Source organism: Antechinus flavipes, chromosome 2, assembly GCF_016432865.1.
Source record: "Antechinus flavipes isolate AdamAnt ecotype Samford, QLD, Australia chromosome 2, AdamAnt_v2, whole genome shotgun sequence".
In the NCBI taxonomy this organism is placed as follows: Eukaryota; Metazoa; Chordata; class Mammalia; order Dasyuromorphia; family Dasyuridae; genus Antechinus; species Antechinus flavipes.
Genome location: NC_067399.1, coordinates 361,682,752 through 361,703,896, shown reverse-complemented (window position 1 = coordinate 361,703,896; position 21,145 = coordinate 361,682,752). Strand labels below are relative to the sequence as shown.

The following is a 21,145-nucleotide window of genomic DNA, read 5'->3' as shown; positions in this document are numbered from 1 at the left end:
TGTATTTGGAAAAATTTAAGACTTTAATTGTAATCTGTATTGCTTGACAGTTTTGTAATCTTAACTGACTTAAGATAGCTCACTTGTCTTAAGACAAGCTCATTATTTGATATTCCTTTTGTAAATTCTCCTGGTATCTTCAGTGAATGTCTTGCCTATTTTATTAACTAGTGAATTTTTTTAAAAGTGAAATTTCATTGTGTTCATCATTTCCCTCAGCTTATTCAAGACTTATTGAAAACTTTGCCACAAATGTTTACCAAATCTTTGGAAACACAGAGTGCTCTGGGACCTGCGCTTCAGAGTGCCTATAAGTTGATGTCTCCTACTGGTGGCCGGATCTCTGTTTTCCAAACACAGCTTCCATCAATTGGAGTTGGAGCATTAAAATCCCGAGATGAGCCTAACCAAAGGTCATCTGCTAAGGTTAGGAAAATATCAGTTCTTGGTTTTCAAAAAGTGTCATATTTGTGCTCATGCATGATACCTTTCCATGTGGGACTTATTTTTCCCCCTATTCATTTGTTGGAGGGATTGTAAATTGTTTCTTTGGATTTGGATATGCTTATTGTATTCCCTTTACAAATCTTAGGATTTATTCAACCCTATCTTTACCTAATCTTCCCTTCCTACTTCATTAAGCTTCCAGTAAGTTATAGAGCAGAGATCCTGCCCCAAAAGTGAGGCACCCTGAGGATGATTCAGGTGCTTGCAGAGGAAGAGGTAAGATCTGGTGAATTAAACAGAGACAAGCCAAACCTTAGATTCTAGATATGTTTACTACTGTGTATTTAATTTGAATGCATTGTGAAAAGGTTATTTTGCTTACATGCTGAATCATTTGGAGAGAGCATAACAAAAGAGAAAGAAACTCAGTTTTACTTTTCAAATTATTTTAAATTTTATTTTCATTTCCAAATTCTCTCTTCTTTCTGCCTTGTCATAAAGACAAGAAAAATAAAACCCATTATAAATATGGGTTTTATGCCCACATTAGCCATGTTCTCTTTCCTCCTGGGAAAAATAAATAAAAGTAGAAGAAAATGTGCTTCATTCTGCATTCTGAATCCATCAGTTCTCTTTCTGGAGGTGGATAGCATGTTTCATGAGGGATCCTTTGGAATTGTTTGTGGGTCATTGTATGGATCAGTTACTAAGTTTTTCAAAGTTGCTGTTAATTGTGTACATTTTTATTCTTGTTCTGTTCACTTCCCTCTGCGTCATTCCATACAAGTCTACGGGGTTGGTTTGTTTTTTTTTCCTGAAATCATTCTTTTCATCATAGTACATAGTACATAGTACTCTGTTAAATTCGTATTTCATTACTTATTGAGCCATTCCCCAATTAATGGGCATCCCTTCAATTTTCACTTCTTTGTTACTATAAAAAGAATTGCTATAAATATTTTTGTATATCAGTTCCTTTTCTTCCCTTGATCTCTTTGAGGTGTAGATCTAATAGTGAGATCTCTTGAATCGAAAGGAAGTTTAATAGCTTTTTGGGCATAATTAATTCTAAAGTTCTTTTCAAAATGGTTCACATTTCACCAACATTGTATTAGTGTATCTGTTTTCCCACAGTTCCTCTAGCATTTTTCTTTTTCTTTTAAATTTTTTGTTGTCATTATCATCCAATATGAGTGTGAGGTGGGTACCTCAGATTGTCTTAATTTGTATTTCTCTTGATTATTAGTAATTTTTAAAAAAAATATAGCTGTTGACAGCTTAGATCCTCTGGAAACTGACCATTCATTTGATCATTTGACAATTAGGGAATGACCCTTATGGTAAATTTGATGCAATCCCTAGTATATTTTAGAAATGAGACCTTTATCAGAGAAATTTAGTGCAAAGGTTTTCCCCCCAATCTCCTGCTGTCTAAATTTAGCTGCATTAATTTTGGTCATGCAAAACCTTTTTAATTTTATGTAATCAAAAAGCCATTTTATCTCCTGGAAATCCTTTTATCTATTGTTTGGTCATAAACTCTTCCCCTATCCATAGATCTCTATTATTAGAATATGATGTTGGAATATGATGTTAGAATATTATATTTTTATTTAAATCATTTTTTGCCAGTTTTGGGTACAAGCTTTTCATATTGTGAGATATTGATTATACCTAGTTTCTGCTACACTATTTTCTAGTTTCTGATCTTTTTTTGAGTATGTCAAATAATGAGTTCTTCCCTAATAATTGCAATCTTTGGACTTACCACATATTACATTTCTGTGCTTATACTCCATTGTATTTCCAAATTGTTCCATTGTTCAGCTTCTCTTTTTCTTCTCCACTGTCAAATTATTTTTACAATTATAGCTTTGTAATACAGTTTGAAATCTTATATTGCTAATCAGGCTTGTGTTTGGATTTTTTCCTTATACAGTTACTAGTACGCTATAGCCTCAATTGCTTTAAACTTCAGTTTTTTCCATTGTAATATGGGGATAATAATGCAAAACATTTTGCAAAACTTAAAAATGACATGTATAGAACTATTATTTATTACCAGTGTAATTTATTTTTCTGAAAGCAAATTTGTTTTTTAGAGTAACAGTCTTAAAATTATTTTGGGGGAGATTATCTGGAACAATAATTGTTTTTATTTAGAATGATATAATAATTATTGTATAATATATTACAGGAAATACATCTTACACCATCTACTGACTTCTATAAGAAGTTAGCCTTGGATTGTTCTGGTCAACAAGTAGCAGTTGATTTGTTTCTTCTCAGTGGGCAGTATTCTGACTTGGCTTCATTAGGTAAAGTTTTTTAAATTATTTAAGTGGTTGTAGATTTTAATAATAGAGATTATGTGTTTTTATTGTTCTGTATGAAATGGCCAACAGGATGATTTCAGAGAGGCCTGGAGAAACTTGAATGAATTGATGCTAAGTGAAATGAGCAGAACCAGAAGATCATTATACACGGCAACAACAAATTACATGATAATCAATTCTGATGGATGTGGCTCTCTTCAACAATGAAATGGTTCAAACCAGTTCTAATTGCTCAGTAATGAAGAGAATCAGCTACACCCAGAAAGGGGACTATGGGAAATGAGTGTGGACCATAGCTTTTCTGCTCTTTCTATTATTGTTTGCTTATATTTTTGTTTCAATTCTCAGGTTTTTTCTTTCTTTCTAGATCCAATTTTTCTTGTGCAGCAAGATACTGTTTAAATATATAGACGTATATTGGATTTAACATATACTTTAACATATTTAACTTGTATTGGACTACCTGCCATCTAGGGGAGAGGGGATGGGGGGAAGGAGGGGAAAAGTCTGAACAGAAGGTTTTGCAAGGGTCAGTGTTGAAAAATTACCCATATATATGTTTTGTAAATAAAAAGCTATAATAATAATTTAAAAAATAGAGATTATGTGTAATCTCCATGAAATATAATGAAAAGAAACATACACATAACATAAGAATTTATACTGCATCAGATTTTATTTTTCTTGTTTCCTTATTTTACTTGTGTAATAATGTAAGGGAAAGAAATAACTAGTTTACAATTTAAAGGCACGGAAGAAAATTCTTATTAAATGGTATCATGAGAAACTGGAGTAGCCATAGATTAAAACATTTTGTGATGCAAATAGTTGCAGTATTAGTAACCTTACATTCTACAAATTTATAAAGATTGTGTATTATGCATTTCAGGCTGTATTTCGAGATACTCAGCAGGTAGTGTCTATTACTACCCATCTTATCATCATCAGCATAACCCAGTCCAAGTAGAGAAGTTACAAAAGGAATTGAAACGATACCTAACCAGGAAAATTGGTTTTGAGGCTGTTATGAGGATAAGGTGTACCAAAGGTCAGGAAATAATATTTCACTTGGAAAAGACTGTGTGTGTGTGTGTGTGTGTGTGTGTGTGTGTGTGTACTTATAGTGCATACTGGTCATATTTAATTTTCCTTTAGTTGTTGATTTTAATTGTAGATTCTTATTAGAGCTCTTAGTTTATATCCTTCTTTGCTTTTGATAATATATCAGATTATCTTTCAGAAACATCTTTCTAAAATCTTTTAGAAACAGCCTAATCATTTTTTAATCATTTTTGCATCCCAATTTTGTTATGGATTAAAATTTAAATAGTCATATAACAGTGTGGAAATGATTCTAATGATAATTATACTAAAATTAAGAAAAATTGTTTTCCCCTAGGTCTTTCTATACATACCTTCCATGGAAATTTCTTTGTACGATCAACAGATTTGCTGTCCTTGCCCAATGTTAATCCAGATGCTGGATATGCAGTACAAATGTCAGTGGAAGAAAATCTTACTGACATTCAAGTAGTTTCTTTTCAGTCAGCACTCCTATATACTTCTAGCAAAGGTGAGCAACCTGGAAGAGCTATGGAACTCTGAAAATTATACCCCAAACTTTGTTAATTGAATTTTATTTAAACTCTGCTTTTGCCAGAATTAACATTTTTAGATTTATTTCCATAACACTTGAGACATGTAGCATAAAATGGGAAGGGTAAAAATCAGGTGAAAACCTCCTTTGAAAAATTTTAATTTCTTATTTCTGAATTAACCTTACTTTCAAATAGTCCTAGGGTAGACATTAACTAGACACTATAAAAGCCTAAAGAAAATTGTAAGAATTAAGGCAAGTATGCCCTTTCTCACACACACACACACACCCTTTTTTATGGAAGAAGTAGAATCTGAACAAAGACTGAGAAAAATTATTTTGAGGACAGCTACATTCCAGTTAATGGAGAATTAAATGATATTGAGTTAAGTAGATAGAGATGTTAGAAAATAAGCTGGTATCAGACTCTATAATTCCTTTAATGACATGTTCAGGGAATTTGTATTTTATTACAATTATTAGGGAAACATTCAAATTATGGAGCCATATTGACAACATAGAATAAGGAAGAATCTGGAAATTTTGACAATTCAAACATAAGATGATGAACATGAAAAAATAGTAATAGTAGGAAAATAAAGGAAAAGACAAATTCTAGATAAAGTATAATGGAAGAATTGCAAGATCTGATAACTGACAAAATGTGTGAATGAGAGAGGAACCTCAAAAAATTTTATTTTAGCCTTTAGCTTTTGAAATTGCATGATATAATAAAAAAATAAATTCATAAAGATCAGTAACATTTTTATGATGATAACAGAATTCAGAAAGAAGTAAAATAACCATATAACCATAAAATATTTGGGAATCAAGCTAGCAAAGCATACTCAAGATTTGTATAGACACAATTAAAAAAAAAATTCTTTAAACTAGTACTTTTTAACTAGGCGTCCATGGATAGAAATCAGGGGAAAGGGAATTTAGATGGGGAAAGTTACATTTTTATCTTCACTAAACTTCAGTTTGCTTTGTGATCCTATGTATTTTATCAGAGTGCCAAAGGGATCCATGACAGAAAAGTTAAGAATTCCATCCTTTTAAGGAAATAAAGAATGACTTTGCTATAGGAACATTATTTACTCATGCTATACTAATATGTTATTTAAACTAATTTACAGGTCTAATGTTATATCAGTAAACTATGAAAGTGATATATTATAGAGCTAGTTGAAGTTAATTACAAAATCCATTTGGAAGAAATTAAGCCTTAGCATATGTATGAAAACAATAACACTGAGTATATATCTTAAAGAATACAGTAGTACCATTTGGTGAAAGAACTTATTTTGAGAAAAAGCTGATGAGTTCAATTTTTAAATATGTTGATTTTGAGGTTACAATGCAATATCCAAATGAAATTGCTTAACAGGTAATATGAAATACAGGAATCAACATTAAGAAGGAGGTCAAGGATCATAGGAAAGTGGATCTAGAGAAAGTGGATCTAGAGCTGGGAGAGTCATTAAAGATTGTATAATTCACTCTTTTCCTTAAAACATGTGGAAACTTGGGGCCAGGAAGGTTTAGTGGCTTCCCCAGTATCACAGATAGCCTTAGATGAAATTGGAACTCTTTTGGCATCATAGAGGTAATAGTTTCTAATAGCAACTGTATAATAAGAGTAGGAGACAAAAAGACTGGACCTTATGATATGGTCACATTTAAGGAATGAATAGAAAAAGATCTAATATGTCAGCGAGATAAGGAAACCAGAAGATATATACTGTGAGAGAAGCCAAGGTTACAGTGTGAGCAAGAAAGGAAGAAATCAAAAATGTGTACATGCTGAAAAGTCTAGGATGATGAAGATTAAGAAAAGTTGAGCTTGGAGACAACAATTTTAATAATTTGGATAGGAATCAAATAGAGAGCAAAAATTAGATGGTGAAAAAAGTATTTCTTTGTGTTATTAAGTAGTAGAAAAATTAGAGGAATGCTTAAATAGTTCTTCAAAAGTTAGACAATAAAAAGGAAAATGAGAAAGGAACATGATTAGCAAAAGCAGAATTAAGGGTTCTTTTTTTAAGGGTTCTTATTAGGTAGAAAAATTCTGAGCACAAAGGAAGAATAAAAGTTATGAAAGAAAACAAATGAAAGGGCTAGATTTGAGCAAAAGGAAAATTATTTCTTTGTAGGAGATGAGGAGGATGAGATGGGGCATATATAGATTCAGGAACTTTTTGAGTGAAAAAAGAGAAAGTCTTAATTTGTCTCAGTAAAATGAAAAGAGTTTATCCATATTGGAGAAAGGAAAAGGAGGAGAGATCTAATGAAAAATTTGCATCTAAAGATTATAGATACTGATACTTTACTCTCCTGTTATTTACTCTACCCCCCTCTCCCGCAAGTATCTCTCTTCTCTGCCCATCTTTTCCCCCTTATCCTCTTGTTTCTGTCTGAATTTTTCTTTAGCCTTCCTTATATTGTTCCTTTCTATCACATTCCTATTAATATACACAATTTGTCTCATTCCCATTAACCTACATACTATTTTGTACTCTATCTCTTATCCTATTCCTCCATCCTCTTATTTCTTTATAAATTCAAAAGCTATTTTATTTCCTTTCAAATGTATTTATTCTTTAACCTTTAACCTCACCTGATATTAGTAAGGTTCCCTCTAAAAATGCCTCCCTCATTTTCTCCTCTTTCCCCATTCCATTACCCTTGTATTTTGTTTGGAACTTAGAAGGCTTTTATATTCTTCCAGATATATGTATAAAAGTCTTCTGAGTTCAAGTGAGAGTAGGGTTCCAGAGCTACCAGCCCTCCTCCCCTGTCTAATTTTTGCATCATTTTTTCCTCTTGTGTGTCATTTATATGAGATAATTGCTATTTTTACTTTTTCATACAGTTTGATTTTTAGAATTATATCATACTCCAGTCTTTTGAACTACCCAGTTACCAATGATAGTCTTAGACATGCGGTTTATATTTCTTCATATAAAAAATAAAGTTTGTCTTTATTGAGTCCCTTCTAATTAAATCTTTGATGTTAAACTATCTTTCTCTTGAATCTTGTATGTCAGATTTTCTATTTAGTTTGTTTTTTTGCAGCAAAATCTTGAAAGTTTAGCAGTTCATTATTTCTTTCTTTTTTTTTTCATTCAGGATTATGATTAACTTTTCTGGGTGTGATATTTCCAGGTGCAACCCCAGTTCTTTTGCTCTCTCTCAACATGTAGTGTGCCAAAATTTGCAGTCTTTTACTGTTGCCACTGCTAAATCTTGTAGGATTCAAATATCCCACACACATAACTTCAAAATTATGTAAGATTACATTACTGATATTACCATAAAAATAACTTTCTTTTATTAATTTGCTGAATATCAACAAGCAAGGAATGAAAAAAAGAGACATAATTTTTTAGAATTTATCATGATTGTTGAAAATGTCCCAAATGATATCAAAATACAAGTCTTTTGGTGAATTTATCTAAATAAAATCGTTTGTGATGTTGTAATTACATTGAGCCTTGAAACTACCAAAAACACTATAAAATGTTCAGATATCAGCTTACCCATCCTTAGTGGATAAACAGCATAAACTATAATTTAGAAAAAAGTCAAGTCCTTAATTTTCTTATATATACTGAATTTCAGGATTCAATATACTTTTCAGGGTTCATATACTTCAGGATGAGCTCTCATTCTGATCACAAGAATTATTTTCATTCTCAGATCTTATTTCTAAGTTGCTCATACCTTTACTTGTATTTCTTTCCCAAAGGTGAAAGGAGGATTCGTGTACATACTATGTGTTTACCAGTAGTTTCAACACTGAATGAAGTCTACCTTGGAGCTGATGTTCAAGCAATTACAGGTTTATTGGCCAATATGGGTAAGATAATCTACTATAATAATTTTCTAGTGGTACCATTGGACAAACCCTCCAAGTGGTTATTTTTTAAGAATACAAAGGCTTTCTTTTGTATTACCAGAGCATATTACCTCCCATAAATTACTCAAGAAGTTTTGAAACACTTTTAACAGCTCCCTCCATAAATTTGTTGATATGAAACCTTTTTTTTTTTTTAATAAAGCTCCATAATTTATTTAACAGTAGAAAATCAGGGTAGTGATCCAGATATTGATCCTGTTTTTCCCCGCCTCCATAGTGTAATTTTTTTTTAATCTTTCTTTTCTTCCCTCGGAAGACTGCACAATTTGCTTTCTCTAATTGGAATTCTATCAATATTACATTAAGTACTTTTATTGCTTTTAAAAATGTTTTTTTTCTGTGCAACCTGGTAAAGAAGTTCACATACTATTCACATTCACATACTGATTGAAATTTTCATTAAAAAAATCCCACCTTAATTTCTTAATGATCTCCCCCTAACATTGACTATTATAATCTTTCTTTCCTTGTCCTTTTTTTTTCCCCAGCTGTTGACAGATCCATTTCAGCAAGTCTGAGTGATGCTCGTGATGCCCTAGTGAATGCCGTAATAGATTCTCTGTCTGCTTACCGAACTTCAGTTCTAAGTAGTCAGCAGCCTGGTCTCTTGGTTCCCTTTTCTTTACGTCTCTTCCCACTTTTTGTATTAGCTCTTCTTAAACAGGTAAGAGTGAAATAGAAATTTTAAAGGGGACAAATACCTAATATATGTTTCGTAACAGTGATTTTATCTTCTTATCTTTGATATTGTGTTACTCCTCAGACCACAATTTACTTGTCACTTCTATGCTTGTATTCAGCTTGATTTTTTCATTGTCCCATCTACTAGCTTCAACCAATTAGTTTAGACCATAAAGTCTAACCAATGTAGATTCTTCTTTTTTTCATATATATCTTTAACTTTAGTATTTTGCTGTTGTTAACAACTTTTCCCATTTCTGCCATTTAATTCTAGGCACCTTATTTTTTTAATCTTCTATGATACTATGTATCATAGAATTCTATGACAATACTCTATGCTTCCTTTTTTGCTCCTCCCTTCTCCCCTTACCTTTCAGACCTTTATGTATACACTTTTTCCTGCATCCATTTTTGAATTTTCCTTTCTTTATGTATTTGTGTTTGTGCTACTCATACGAATTAATCTTTCATCTTTTGTGAGAATCCATGTGCTCCTACTTATGCAACTTCCCAAACTAATTCTTTTTCTTTGGCATGATTTGCCATCATCTAGAGCTGAATATGGACCAGTCTATGCTCATCAACTTTACTTTGCCTCAAATCATTATTCTTTTTAGTTTGCCTGTTATCAGTGAAAGAGTCATCTTCTCACATCCTTACACTTAATATTTTAGGTTTATTTTTTGAAATTCTTGATGTTTCCTCCTTGCTGCCCTAAAGAACCCCCATAAGCACATCCTAAGATCTCCTGACATTTGTATGAATGTCATTTACATGTGAATACAAATTCTTGTATATGTGTTATATATGCATTCTATGATTGAATTGGCCATTTCCTATTCACAACCATAATTTAGTTCTACCACCTATAACTTAAATTTCCTGTTTTCGTCCCTCATTTTCATGTTTTCCTCTGTTCTATCAACAACTGTGGAATTCCTAATTTTATTATATCTTCATAGTGAATCAGTTAAAATGGTGTATATATAATAGATATTTTACGGATTAGGAAATGGAGACAAGTAAAACTTGTAATGTAATTTTTTGTAGTTATAGCACTGTGACCACTAATAAGATCAGATTTGAATTACTGATAAAGCACATTAAAATAAATTTTTTAAAAAATGGCCAGTTCTTATTTTTCAATATTTAAAAATTGAAAAATATATTTTCCATCTATATTTAACAAATGTGAGTAATTTTTATTTTTTTGGCATGGGGGGATTTGATATATTTGTTTACAGAAATCATTCCAAACTGGGACTATTGCTCATCTAGATGAACGTGTTTTTGCTATGTGTCAAGTGAAAAATCAGCCACTGGTTTACCTCATGCTCATGACTCATCCCAATCTGTACAGAGTTGACAATCTCTCAGATGAGGTAAGAATGCCCATGAATTACTCTAGTTCATGTATTCATAAGTCTTAATAATGAATCCATAAAAGAAAAAAATTAAGGTTTCATTCCTTTTTTAATTTTGAACTTAATTTTAAACTTAGGACTTTAGCTTTAAAGAATTCTGAAAACTCAAATTTTGATTTGGGTTCATTTAAGTAAAATATCAAATTATAGTTGTCATTTAAGAATTTCCCCTAAAATCAATTGAATTGAAAGAAATGTGCATTAATTATTAATTATTTCATTTGCATGGGAGATTGTTTTAGTAGTGTCCATGAATTAAAAACTTATTCCAGTTCTATGGCATTAATTTCCCTTAGAGAAAATAGGAATATCTGTGATAAATGTTATTAGTGTTTTCAAAGATATTGCCAAGCCTGATACCAATATTTTTAATGAAATTTTTTCCTTTCCATGTAATTAAAGGAAGAAGAGTTTGACATTTGAAATAGCATTAGATTTTATTTAATTGGAGAGACACTGACATTTATTATAAACTTTTTTAATAAACATGTTTCATTTTTGATATTTAAAATTTTTTTTTCCTTTGTTGTTTTGTAATACTAGTATCTTTAAGCCATATATCTACAACTTTGTCCTTAAATTGAATAATTTAAAGATGAATGAAAAGCAATCACTTCTAGTTTTGCTAATTGAATGTTACAATATAAAACATTAATTATTTTTTTTTAATAATAACTTTTTATTGACAGAACCCATGCCAGGGTAATTTTTTTACAACATTATCCCTTGCACTCGCTTCTGTTCCGATTTTTCCCCTCCTTCCCTCCACCCTCTCCCCTAGATGGCAAGCAGTCCTATGTATGTTAAATATGTTGCAGTATATCCTAGATACAATATATGTTTGCAGAACCGAACAGTTCTCTTGTTGCACAGGGAGAATTGAATTCAGAAAGTAAAAATAACCCAGGAAGAAAAACAAAAATGCAAATAGTTTACATTCATTTCCCAGTGTTCTTTCTTTGGGTGTAGCTGCTTCTGTCCATCATTTAGCAATTGAAATGGAGTTAGGTCTCTGTCAAAGAAATCCACTTCCATCAGAATACATCCTCATACAGTATCGTTGTTGAGGTGTATAATGATCGCCTGGTTCTGCTCATTTCACTTAGCATCAGTTCAGTTAAGTCTCTCCAAGCCTCTCTGTATTCATCCTGCTGGTCATTACTTACAGAACAATAATATTCCATAACATTCATATACCACAATTTACCCAGCCATTCTCCAATTGATGGGCATCCATTCAATTTCCAGTTTCTAGCCACTACAAACAGGGCTGCCACAAACATTTTGGCACATACAGGTCCCTTTCCCTTCTTTAGTATTTCTTTGGGATATAAGCCCAGAAGTAACACTGCTGAATCAAAGGGTATATACAGTAAAACATTAATTTTTAACTTAATCTTGAAATTATTAGAAAAGAGAAGCAAGACATGAATAGTAGATTTTTAAAAAATTTGAAACTTTTATTGGTATTTTTTCATTTTTACATAACTTTCATTTTGAGCACAATAATATTGCTTTATATTTATGTACTATAATTTATTCAGCCAATTCCTAATGGCTTTTTTTTTTCCAGTTTTTTGCTTCAACAAACAACAGATACATTTTTGAACATGTGGATCTTTTCCCTCTTTCTTTAATTTCTTATGGTTATATGCCAAATGTTGTTCACTGGGTTAAAAGGATATGTACAGTTTAATAACTAATTTTGCATATTTCCTAATTGCTTTATAATTTATAATTGCACCTGTTTTCTCACGTTCCTTCCAACAGTTTTGCTTTTTTGTCAAGAACAAGAGTTGTTTTAATTTGTATTTCTATTATTAGTAGTTATTTAAAGAATTACTTATTCTTATAAGTTGATTACTTATTTCTTCCTTTAAGAAGAATTTGTTCTTATCTTTTATTTATGGGGGAATGCTTGTTATTCTTAAATACTTGAATTAGCGCCTTTTTTATTCTGGATAACACTTTTATCAGAGATACTTGCTGCCAAGATTTTTTTTCCCCATTTAGCTATTTCCCCTGTAAGTTTATCTGAATTTGTTTTGTCTATTTTCAGTTTTATAGTGAAATCTGTCCACTTCCATTATATGATCTGTCTATGTCTGATCATGCATTTTTGGGGTATCCATTATGGGAAATGATGTTTTCTGATTCCTCTGATTTGCTTATTGTTGTAACCTTTTATACTAATTTGGAACTTATCACATCACCTTTATTCATTCATTCATTCATTTATTTAATTTTGGCAGAGCAATTGAGATTAAATTGTCCAGGATCACACAGCTAGTAAGTGTTAAGTGTCTGAGGTCATATTTGAATTCAGGTCCTTCTGACCTGGATAGTGCTCTATCCATTGCACCATCTAGTTGCCCCTTTATTTCTAAAAATATTACTTTTCTAACATCCTTTGCCCATAAGCCATCACTATCTTGAATTAAAAAAAAAAACAAAAAACAAAAAAAAACTAAAACAGCCACAAAAACACAAGCAGCAAAACACAATAATCAAAATCTGGCATTATATGTAGTGTCTATACCCATAGACCTCTGCAAATAAAATAAAAACCAACTTTTATTGATTAATGTTTACATATCACATGTATCTCTATCTCCTATTGCTACATTTTTATAGTAATTATCATACTGGACTAATGTACTGGTTTCTTCTTAAAATCTCTTGCTCAGTGTAAAACTTTTTTAAAGCACTACCACTTTCCACATACGTACATACTCATAGCTAATATTACCTTTCAGCCCCAAAATTTACTGTGTGTGTGTGTGTGTGTGTGTGTGTGTGTGTGTGTGTGTGTGTGTGTATGGATGGTCTCTTGCTCCTTGGAGTCAGGAATATTTAATTTTTGTCATTATAACCCTGGGACCTAGCATAGCCTGTGCCGCATAATAGGTGCTTAATAAAATGTTTTTTGAGCAATTGATCTAGAATTTTTTCCTACTGACTGCTGGGTTTTGTTTTGTTTTCTTTTAACCTTTTAGGGAGCCCTCAACATCAATGATAAAACTATACCTCAGCCGTCTATTCTGCAGTTGTCTGTAGAAAAGTTGAGCAGAGATGGAGCTTTTCTTATGGATGCAGGCACTGTGAGTAGTCTGATTTGTCCATGTTCTTAGTGAATAGAATAGTCATACTATCATACATTTTAGTCACTTAAAATGGTGAATATTTAAATGAACAGATTCAATATTTTAGTATACCAAATGAATTTTCTTCCTAATTACCAGGTAATGATGCTGTGGGTTGGAAAAAATTGTGGACAAAATTTTCTCAGTCAGGTTCTTGGAGTTCCAAACTATGCATCTCTACCACTATATATGGTAAGAATGTCTCTTTTTCTTCAAGAAGCCTTTATCGAGTCCCACTTCAGACCATTCTAGTCATAACGACCTTTTACCACTCAAACCTGAAGAAACCTCTCATGCATTATGATGTAATATTTTGTACCTGAGTTATTTGAGTATGTTCCTTATCTCTTTCCTAGAGTGTAAGCTCCATTAAGTCAGGATATGATGTCATCAAACTTTGAATCTTCTTTAACATCTACCGCAGGTGTTTAGCACTTAAACAAAAGTATCACCTAAAGAACAATTAAAAATTTTTCCACATCTGTCTTTTTTTTTTTTTAATCAGAAAAGAATCATGTTTCTCTTTTAGAATTAAATGTTTATTTCGATTAGAAATGATTTCAGCAGTACAAGTTGATCAAAATTTAAATGTAAATATATTCTTTAAATCATTTCATTTAACTGACTTGTAACTATTTCTTATATATTTAAAATAAAGGTACATGTGGAACAGTATAAGATTTGGGGCAACTAGCAAAAAGAGGTGTATCTAGTTATTATAGAAACAGAACCTGCTGCAATGATACCGAGTGAGATTATATATTGAAATTCCTTTTGTGTGTGGAGAATTGCTAGAGGAGTCGTTTACTATTACCTCTTTCAGTGTTTTTTTTACTTGCTATTTGAGGGAAAGAAGTTCGGTAGTTCGGTAATTGTCACAAGTAAATTATTACCCCAAAATTAATGACCAGATTTGAAGCAATTATACAACTGAAACTTTAGAGAATATTGGAGGAAGGGTAGTATAATTTAATTTGTTTTAATTGTGGTAGATGCTATAGAATCTGTAAATATCTCTGGAGAACCTGTATGATTTCACCTATACTCTTTTATTGGGTATTAAATAATATACTATGTCATTAGGGGTATATGGGGCATTCAGTAGGACTATCCCCTCTGATGCAAGGACTTACCAATCCTTTCCAGGGGTGTTTAACTACCTTTGGTGTCCACCTCATTCACCCAGCTTTCACTATGGCCCCAAAATGCTGTAGCATACACAGTGTAGCATACACAGCAGCCACATCCTGATAAGTAGTGATGTCAATTGGGCTAAACCAGGTTGAAGATAACCAGAAGGCCTTAAATCTGTCAGTGGATTAGAACATGGTTTCTTACAACCTCTTTGTGGCTAAAAAATTTTTGTTACCCTAGGTATATAGATATGTAAAATATGCATACAAATCAAACATTTACTGATAATAAGTCATGTATAAAGACTGTCCCTGGCAGAATGGGTAGATAGGAACAATTTGTTCCAATGGCCATGAAGGTAGCTAAAGCAAGGAACTGTAGAATCCTTAGAACTTGATCAGATATTGAAGAGACCAAACTTATTCAGTGCATCCTGGGCCATTGCCCAGTTCACTCATAAGTCAACCCGAGATATCATTGGTACTCTTTGAAAATAAAGGAAAAATAACAGTCATCTAGAAAAGTTGTAACATTTCCACTCTCTGGAAAAACTACTGAAGATACTGTGTATATTAAAATAACACTAAGTAATTGAGAATGGTTCTATTATAGCATTTTGAAGAAATTACTGAATTTTACTGAGATTTATTGAAATTACTGAAATACTAAACTCTAGATTTAATAGATCAAAAATGAGTTAATTGAAATAAAAAAATAAGTTTATATATGTGAATATTCACAAAAAGTATCTTGAAGATATTTGTTACTGTTAAGAATACCATTATCTTCAGTCACCCAAGCTTACAACCTAGGTAACATCCTCAACTAATCACTCTCTTTTACTCCTCCATATCCAATTAATCACCAAAGTCTTATCTTTACTTTAGGAACATTTATCTCTATAAGCTTCCTTCTTTGTACTCTGGTGCACATCACCTGACATCTATATCATTAAAATAGCCTTTCAATTGTTCTCCAGGTCTTGATATCTTTCCAACTCCAATCCATCTGTATTAGAATGTCAAATTGGTCTTCCTAAAGTGAGAGTCTAACTATATTACACCTTACTCAATAAAATCTAGTGGCTTCCTATCAGTCACATCTAGGGTCAAATATAAAATTCTCTGTTAGGTATTCAAAGTTCTTTTTAACTTTCCCCTTCCTCCTATGTTTTCAGTGTTCTTCACATACATAAGTACATGTACACATGGGCATACAAAATTTCCAATCAAGTAATACTGACTTCCTTGCTTATCCTCAAACAAAATACTCTTATCTTCTTACTCCATTCATTTTCACTGTCTGTCCCCATGCCCAGAATTCTTTCCTTTCTCATCTTTACCTCTTAATTTTTTTGACTTCCTTCAAATCTCAGCTAAAATTCTTCTTTTTACATGAAGCCTTTCTCAATCATCCTTAAAGCTAATATTTTCCTTTCTTTGTCTTCAATTTTTCTGTGTGTTTGTGTGTGTGTGTGTTTGTGTTTGTGTGTGTGTGTGGGGGGGGGGGGGGTTTAAGTCATTTACGTGGCTGTCTTCAACAATGAGAGGATCCAAGTCAGTTCCAATAGATCTGTAATGAACAGATTTCTCACCTAGAGAAAGACTGGGAAAGGAATATGGACCACAACATAACATTTTCACTCTTTCTGTTATTGTTTGCTTGCATTTTTGTTTTTTTTCTTCTCAGGTTATTTTTACCTTCTTTCTAAATCTGATCTTTCCTGTACAACAAGATAACTGTATAAATATGTATACATATATTGTATTTACCATATGACTACCTGCCATCTCGGGGAGGGGATGGGGAGGAAGGGGGGAAAAGTTGGAACAGAAGATTTGGCAAGGGTCAATGTTGAAAAATTACCCATGCATATGTTTTGTATATAAAAAGCTATAATAAAAATCAAATTTAAAAAAAAATTCATTTATATATTGTATTTTCTACTAACTGAAGAGTTCCTTGAGCAGGAATTGATTTTCTATGCCTAAGGTTTAGTACAGTGACTTGAACATAGTAGGAGTTTAGCAATTGATTGCTTGATCTTTGTTCAAAAGACATACCTTCCAGATCTTGATACAGCAGAATCTGCCAGAATAGGAGGTTTTATCTCGTGGCTTAGAGAACATAGGCCATTTTTTCCAGTACTTTACATAATAAGGTAAGCTGGATTTATTTTATTCCTTTTTATTTTTTATGCATGGAAATTGAACCTTATAAGGGCTTGAATTTTAAGTCATAGGTGTTACTGTAATAGATTGTTGCAAAAGTACGGTTTAAAACAAGACAAGGAAAAAGAAAATCCTATGGAAGATAAATATTATAGTTGTTACATCAATCAGCTAACAAATATTTATTAAGTATCTAGTAAATGTTAGATTCTGAAAATGTTATTAAGTGAATGAAACAATCCCTGCTTGCTAGGACATTGTATTTCAATAGAAGAGACTCAACTGATGTATATACAGAATAGATAATATTAGAATAAATAATACTAGTTATTAATAGTACAAATATTAGAACTCCTTTAATGTTTGAATACTTGACACTTTAATTTTTGCTGACAACATCTGTTTCTTCAAGTCATGGAGTTTTCATTAGTGGAGTTGTTACACATGGAAAACACCTTGAGATAATTGTACATCAAGTTTAATAATGGTATTTCAATGGTTTATGCTGAATTAAAGGCTTATTTATAATTGTTGCTATTGTTTATATTATTATTGCTGCTGTTTATTAAATGAAATCGTAAACATTTTTCATTTTATTCATCAGGGATGAGAGTCCTTTGAAAGCAACTTTCCTTCAATACATGGTAGAAGACAGAACAGAATCTGCCTTATCATATTATGAGTTTCTCCTGCATGTACAACAGCAAGTGAATAAATGAACAAACGAAGAATATGGATCATCTTTTCCCAAAGGAAATTACTAGAGTTGAGAACACTTAAGCTTGTAATTGTAATGCCCTCTTTTAAAAAACTTCTATTAATTTTGTGGCCCAGTGTGATGGTTAAGATATTTTCACTGTGATTTCAACATACTATATTGGACCACAAAAGAAAATCAAACATGCATCTAAAGATACTGTATTTTTCAAATCAAAATATATCTAAATATATTTGGGCACCTTTTTATTTGCTGCCAATTATGTTTGAGTGGTTGTAGACTGAAATAAGTTAAAAAATAATATTGAGGCAAAGTACATTTTGTAAAATAAAGACTTCTTTGTTGCTCAAAATTTATGTTATTTTTTTATTTTTGCTGACTAAGTGTTTCAGGGAAGTTACATCCACTGACAAGATCTTTTAAAAAATAAGTTTAATTCATTTACAAGTAAATGGATTTTTGAAAACCTTTGTTTGTACTTTTTTTAAAGGAAAAAAAAAAAGGTTATCATGTTAAATAGAGGTAATGTTAACTTTTTTTTTAGTTCAAGAGGGAAATATGAAGTAGTATATTCAAGCTTTTAAATCTAATCCATCAGTGTTCTTTATATTTGAAGGACAAAACCCTGATGCAGCAAGAATTAAGTGTGTATCTGATTGGCTACAGTGAGACTGGATCCTTTATTCAGCCTTGTTCAGCATTGAAAATGATCTGAGTTTGGTAGGCATAAATACTCTTTTTTTTCCCCCTAATAAGGGGAAGGAGTAAAGCCTGCATATTAATGCTTCGGATTCTTTGTGAGATTTGTTTGCTATGTTTCTGGTCTCTCTTAAAATTTCATCCACTTTCTGGCCTATAACAAATATATTCTTTTGATGAGATGTGGATGAATGAAGGAAATCAAATGTTTAATATTGTTTTAAAAGCACCAGAAACTTAGTTACTTTTGGGTAGTATAAATGATAAAATTGAAAATAATACACAAATAATTTTATTTGTGGATAATGATTCAGTGCATATTTTTTTAGACCTGGTTTCTTGTTTCGGAAATAATGGGTTCAGCAAAGGAAATGTTAAAGCCAAAACTATTCAAGGCATTTTGTTTACTCGTTAACATACATCTATATAATTACAATGCAGTGATAAATACTAATTTAAAGATTGGCTCAGTGATTTTTCACAAATTCAAATTTCCTTGGGAGTAACAACTCACTTAGTAAATGGATATTTTCTTTTACTAATACCCAGCAGAAACTTTTTATTTTAATGGAATATAAATGTGTTTACAATGTTGGCCTACGTTTGATTAACAAATTAATAGTAAAGAGTTATATCAGCATGAGTTGTACTTAAATTTAACTGAATTGCCTTGATATAAAGAAAAAATAGCTTTTATCTGAGAATAGAGCTGCTGTTTTGAGTTAGATGAGAAAAATTAAATGAATTCATATTATTTCTAAAGAGAACTACACTATCCCCTAAACAGTGTCAGACTCTGTTCTCAGTATTCAAGTCCATTGTACTGGAAGCTTTGTGAAAATTGTTAGCAATGGATGATTTATGGTTTTATTCATTTGGTGTGTAGTAGCTTTCAAATTATAACGGGTTTTTTTTTTCCTCTTAAAACTCATTTCATCTTATCATGCATTGACATTTCTCAAAAAAATTAAAATTCTTAAAAAAATAAGAATTGCACATTATTTTGATTTTTGAAACCCTTTAAGGAGTTAAAGAAGAAGCTTCCAGGGTTACATCCTTCTAGGGAGAAAAATCCTTGTACCTCAAACATCCCTACAATGGGAATGGTTCTTAATTGCTCAACCTGTAATTATTTTTTGAAATATGAAATTTTCCATTTTAATTTTATTTCCAATAGTGGACACATGACCTAGCTTATCTATTACATTTTAATGTTGTAAAACAGACCGATATTTACACAATGCCATATTTTTCAACACAGTTGTAAACTGTTAGAAATGCTTGCATTTTCTATAGCTTTACAACTGCAAAAGGTAATAAACAAGACTAAGTTTGTTACCTATTCCTGAGCAGTGACATCCCTACCACAGCAAATGCACTCTATTTTTCTAGTTTCTGGGATTTTTAAAATAATTTATAAGTTTGACTAAATAGTATTCAGTCAAAAGCAGTAATCTTAATTTGCATATATTTTCATTATTTTTAATTTAATATAATGAGTCTAATAGACTGTTCTGCAATAATTAGAATAAAATTTATTTTATTCATTTAACAATAATCAAAGATGCATAACAGCTATTATCTAGGGGACCATCAAATGTGATTTTGTTTTTGTTCCATGTTACAATGTAATCCTTATAGTAAATTTTGTAAAGTAGTGTATAATATTGTAACATTAAATTCTTATTCTCAAATCCAAATGTGTATTGTTCTTCAGTGTAATATGTTAAATCTTGCCTCTTTGAAACATTGAGCCAAGATTTACTTGTCCATTTTTTTTATAATTTGTAATTTTCACTGTAAAAAGATAAATCATTTGTAACACATGCAAATTCTTATTTATCTGTACTAACATCAATTTGGCTACTTAATAAAATTAATTGAAAGAGGTTATAACAGATGACCAATCATTTGGACTGATAAAAGCACCATCTTGTAATAAGAAACCAATCTGAGTTATGTTGCAGTGTGTTCTATAATAATATGTTCATGGGAAACAATAAAACTGAAGGATCCTTGAAACTTACATTTAGGTTTAGGAGTTAGACAACTTCCTTTTGATACTTGAGTGCAAATGAGTGTTTGCATTTTATTTCAGCAACAGTAAGCTACCTCAGAAATGAGCAAATAAAAATTGTTTACTAAAGTGCATTAAAAATAGATTGTGAGAAGTATGATAGCATGGCTTTGTTTTTTCCCTTAAATGTATTAATTTTTCTATCCATACATCTACTCTTTGTAAAGAGAACTTATGGAATAGATGTATCCCTCTCAAGATGGTGCTTTTCTTTTTCCCCACTCTCCCTTTTCCTCCTTTCCCCATCCCTATACATACATACACATGTATACACTCAGACTTGTATTGGAGTGTGCCCAACAAGAAGTCACTCAAGTTCTGAGTGCCCGAGACTATCTCTAAGAGTATATATTGCTAAGTAGCTATTGGTAGAGGAAATTTCCTCATAAATTATAACGAAATAGCAGATTGAGACAAATAAACACTTTTTTACTCTAAAAGTAATTCTCTTCCATTATACCATAATTTATGGTTCATTGTAGAATTTTTAAAATATAAGTTTTTAAAACCCAGATTTGGAGTAGGTAGCTTAGAAACCTAAGACCTCAGTTCTCATATAGTTATCTTTTTTATTTTTGAGGCAAAGTTTAATTATGAATAATCTGATGGTTCTCAAGGTTTTTAAAGCTGGACCCTTTTTGATATCAAATTTAAAGGACCTCATGAAGTCAGATTGAGTACTAATGAATTCAATAATCTTTTTAAGTGAATTTGTATTTTAATTACAGCATACTTGAAAAATACTAATTCATATGTAATGCATATGAATACAGAAATGCTCATTTTACTTGGTGTT

The 21,145-nt window shown here is 31.4% G+C and overlaps 1 protein-coding gene across 4 annotated transcripts in view; it reads left to right on the top strand.

Annotated features, from left to right (window-relative positions):
- SEC24A (SEC24 homolog A, COPII coat complex component) overlaps positions 1-21,145 on the top strand; it is a 92,734-nt gene that overhangs the window by 66,703 nt on the left and 4,886 nt on the right. For 3 of the 4 annotated variants that reach the window (XM_051978176.1, XM_051978175.1, XM_051978177.1), the window contains 11 exons: positions 220-426; positions 2,645-2,765; positions 3,673-3,831; positions 4,183-4,356; positions 8,132-8,242; positions 8,791-8,966; positions 10,228-10,365; positions 13,404-13,508; positions 13,650-13,742; positions 16,742-16,845; positions 17,460-20,168. In XM_051978176.1, the coding sequence (XP_051834136.1) occupies positions 220-426; positions 2,645-2,765; positions 3,673-3,831; positions 4,183-4,356; positions 8,132-8,242; positions 8,791-8,966; positions 10,228-10,365; positions 13,404-13,508; positions 13,650-13,742; positions 16,742-16,845; positions 17,460-17,574 (1,503 nt within the window). In that variant the 3' untranslated portion in view covers positions 17,575-20,168. Of the gene's footprint in view, positions 1-219; positions 427-2,644; positions 2,766-3,672; positions 3,832-4,182; positions 4,357-8,131; positions 8,243-8,790; positions 8,967-10,227; positions 10,366-13,403; positions 13,509-13,649; positions 13,743-16,741; positions 16,846-17,459; positions 20,169-21,145 lie in introns of those variants that run through there. The other variant, XM_051978178.1, reaches the window with a different exon arrangement.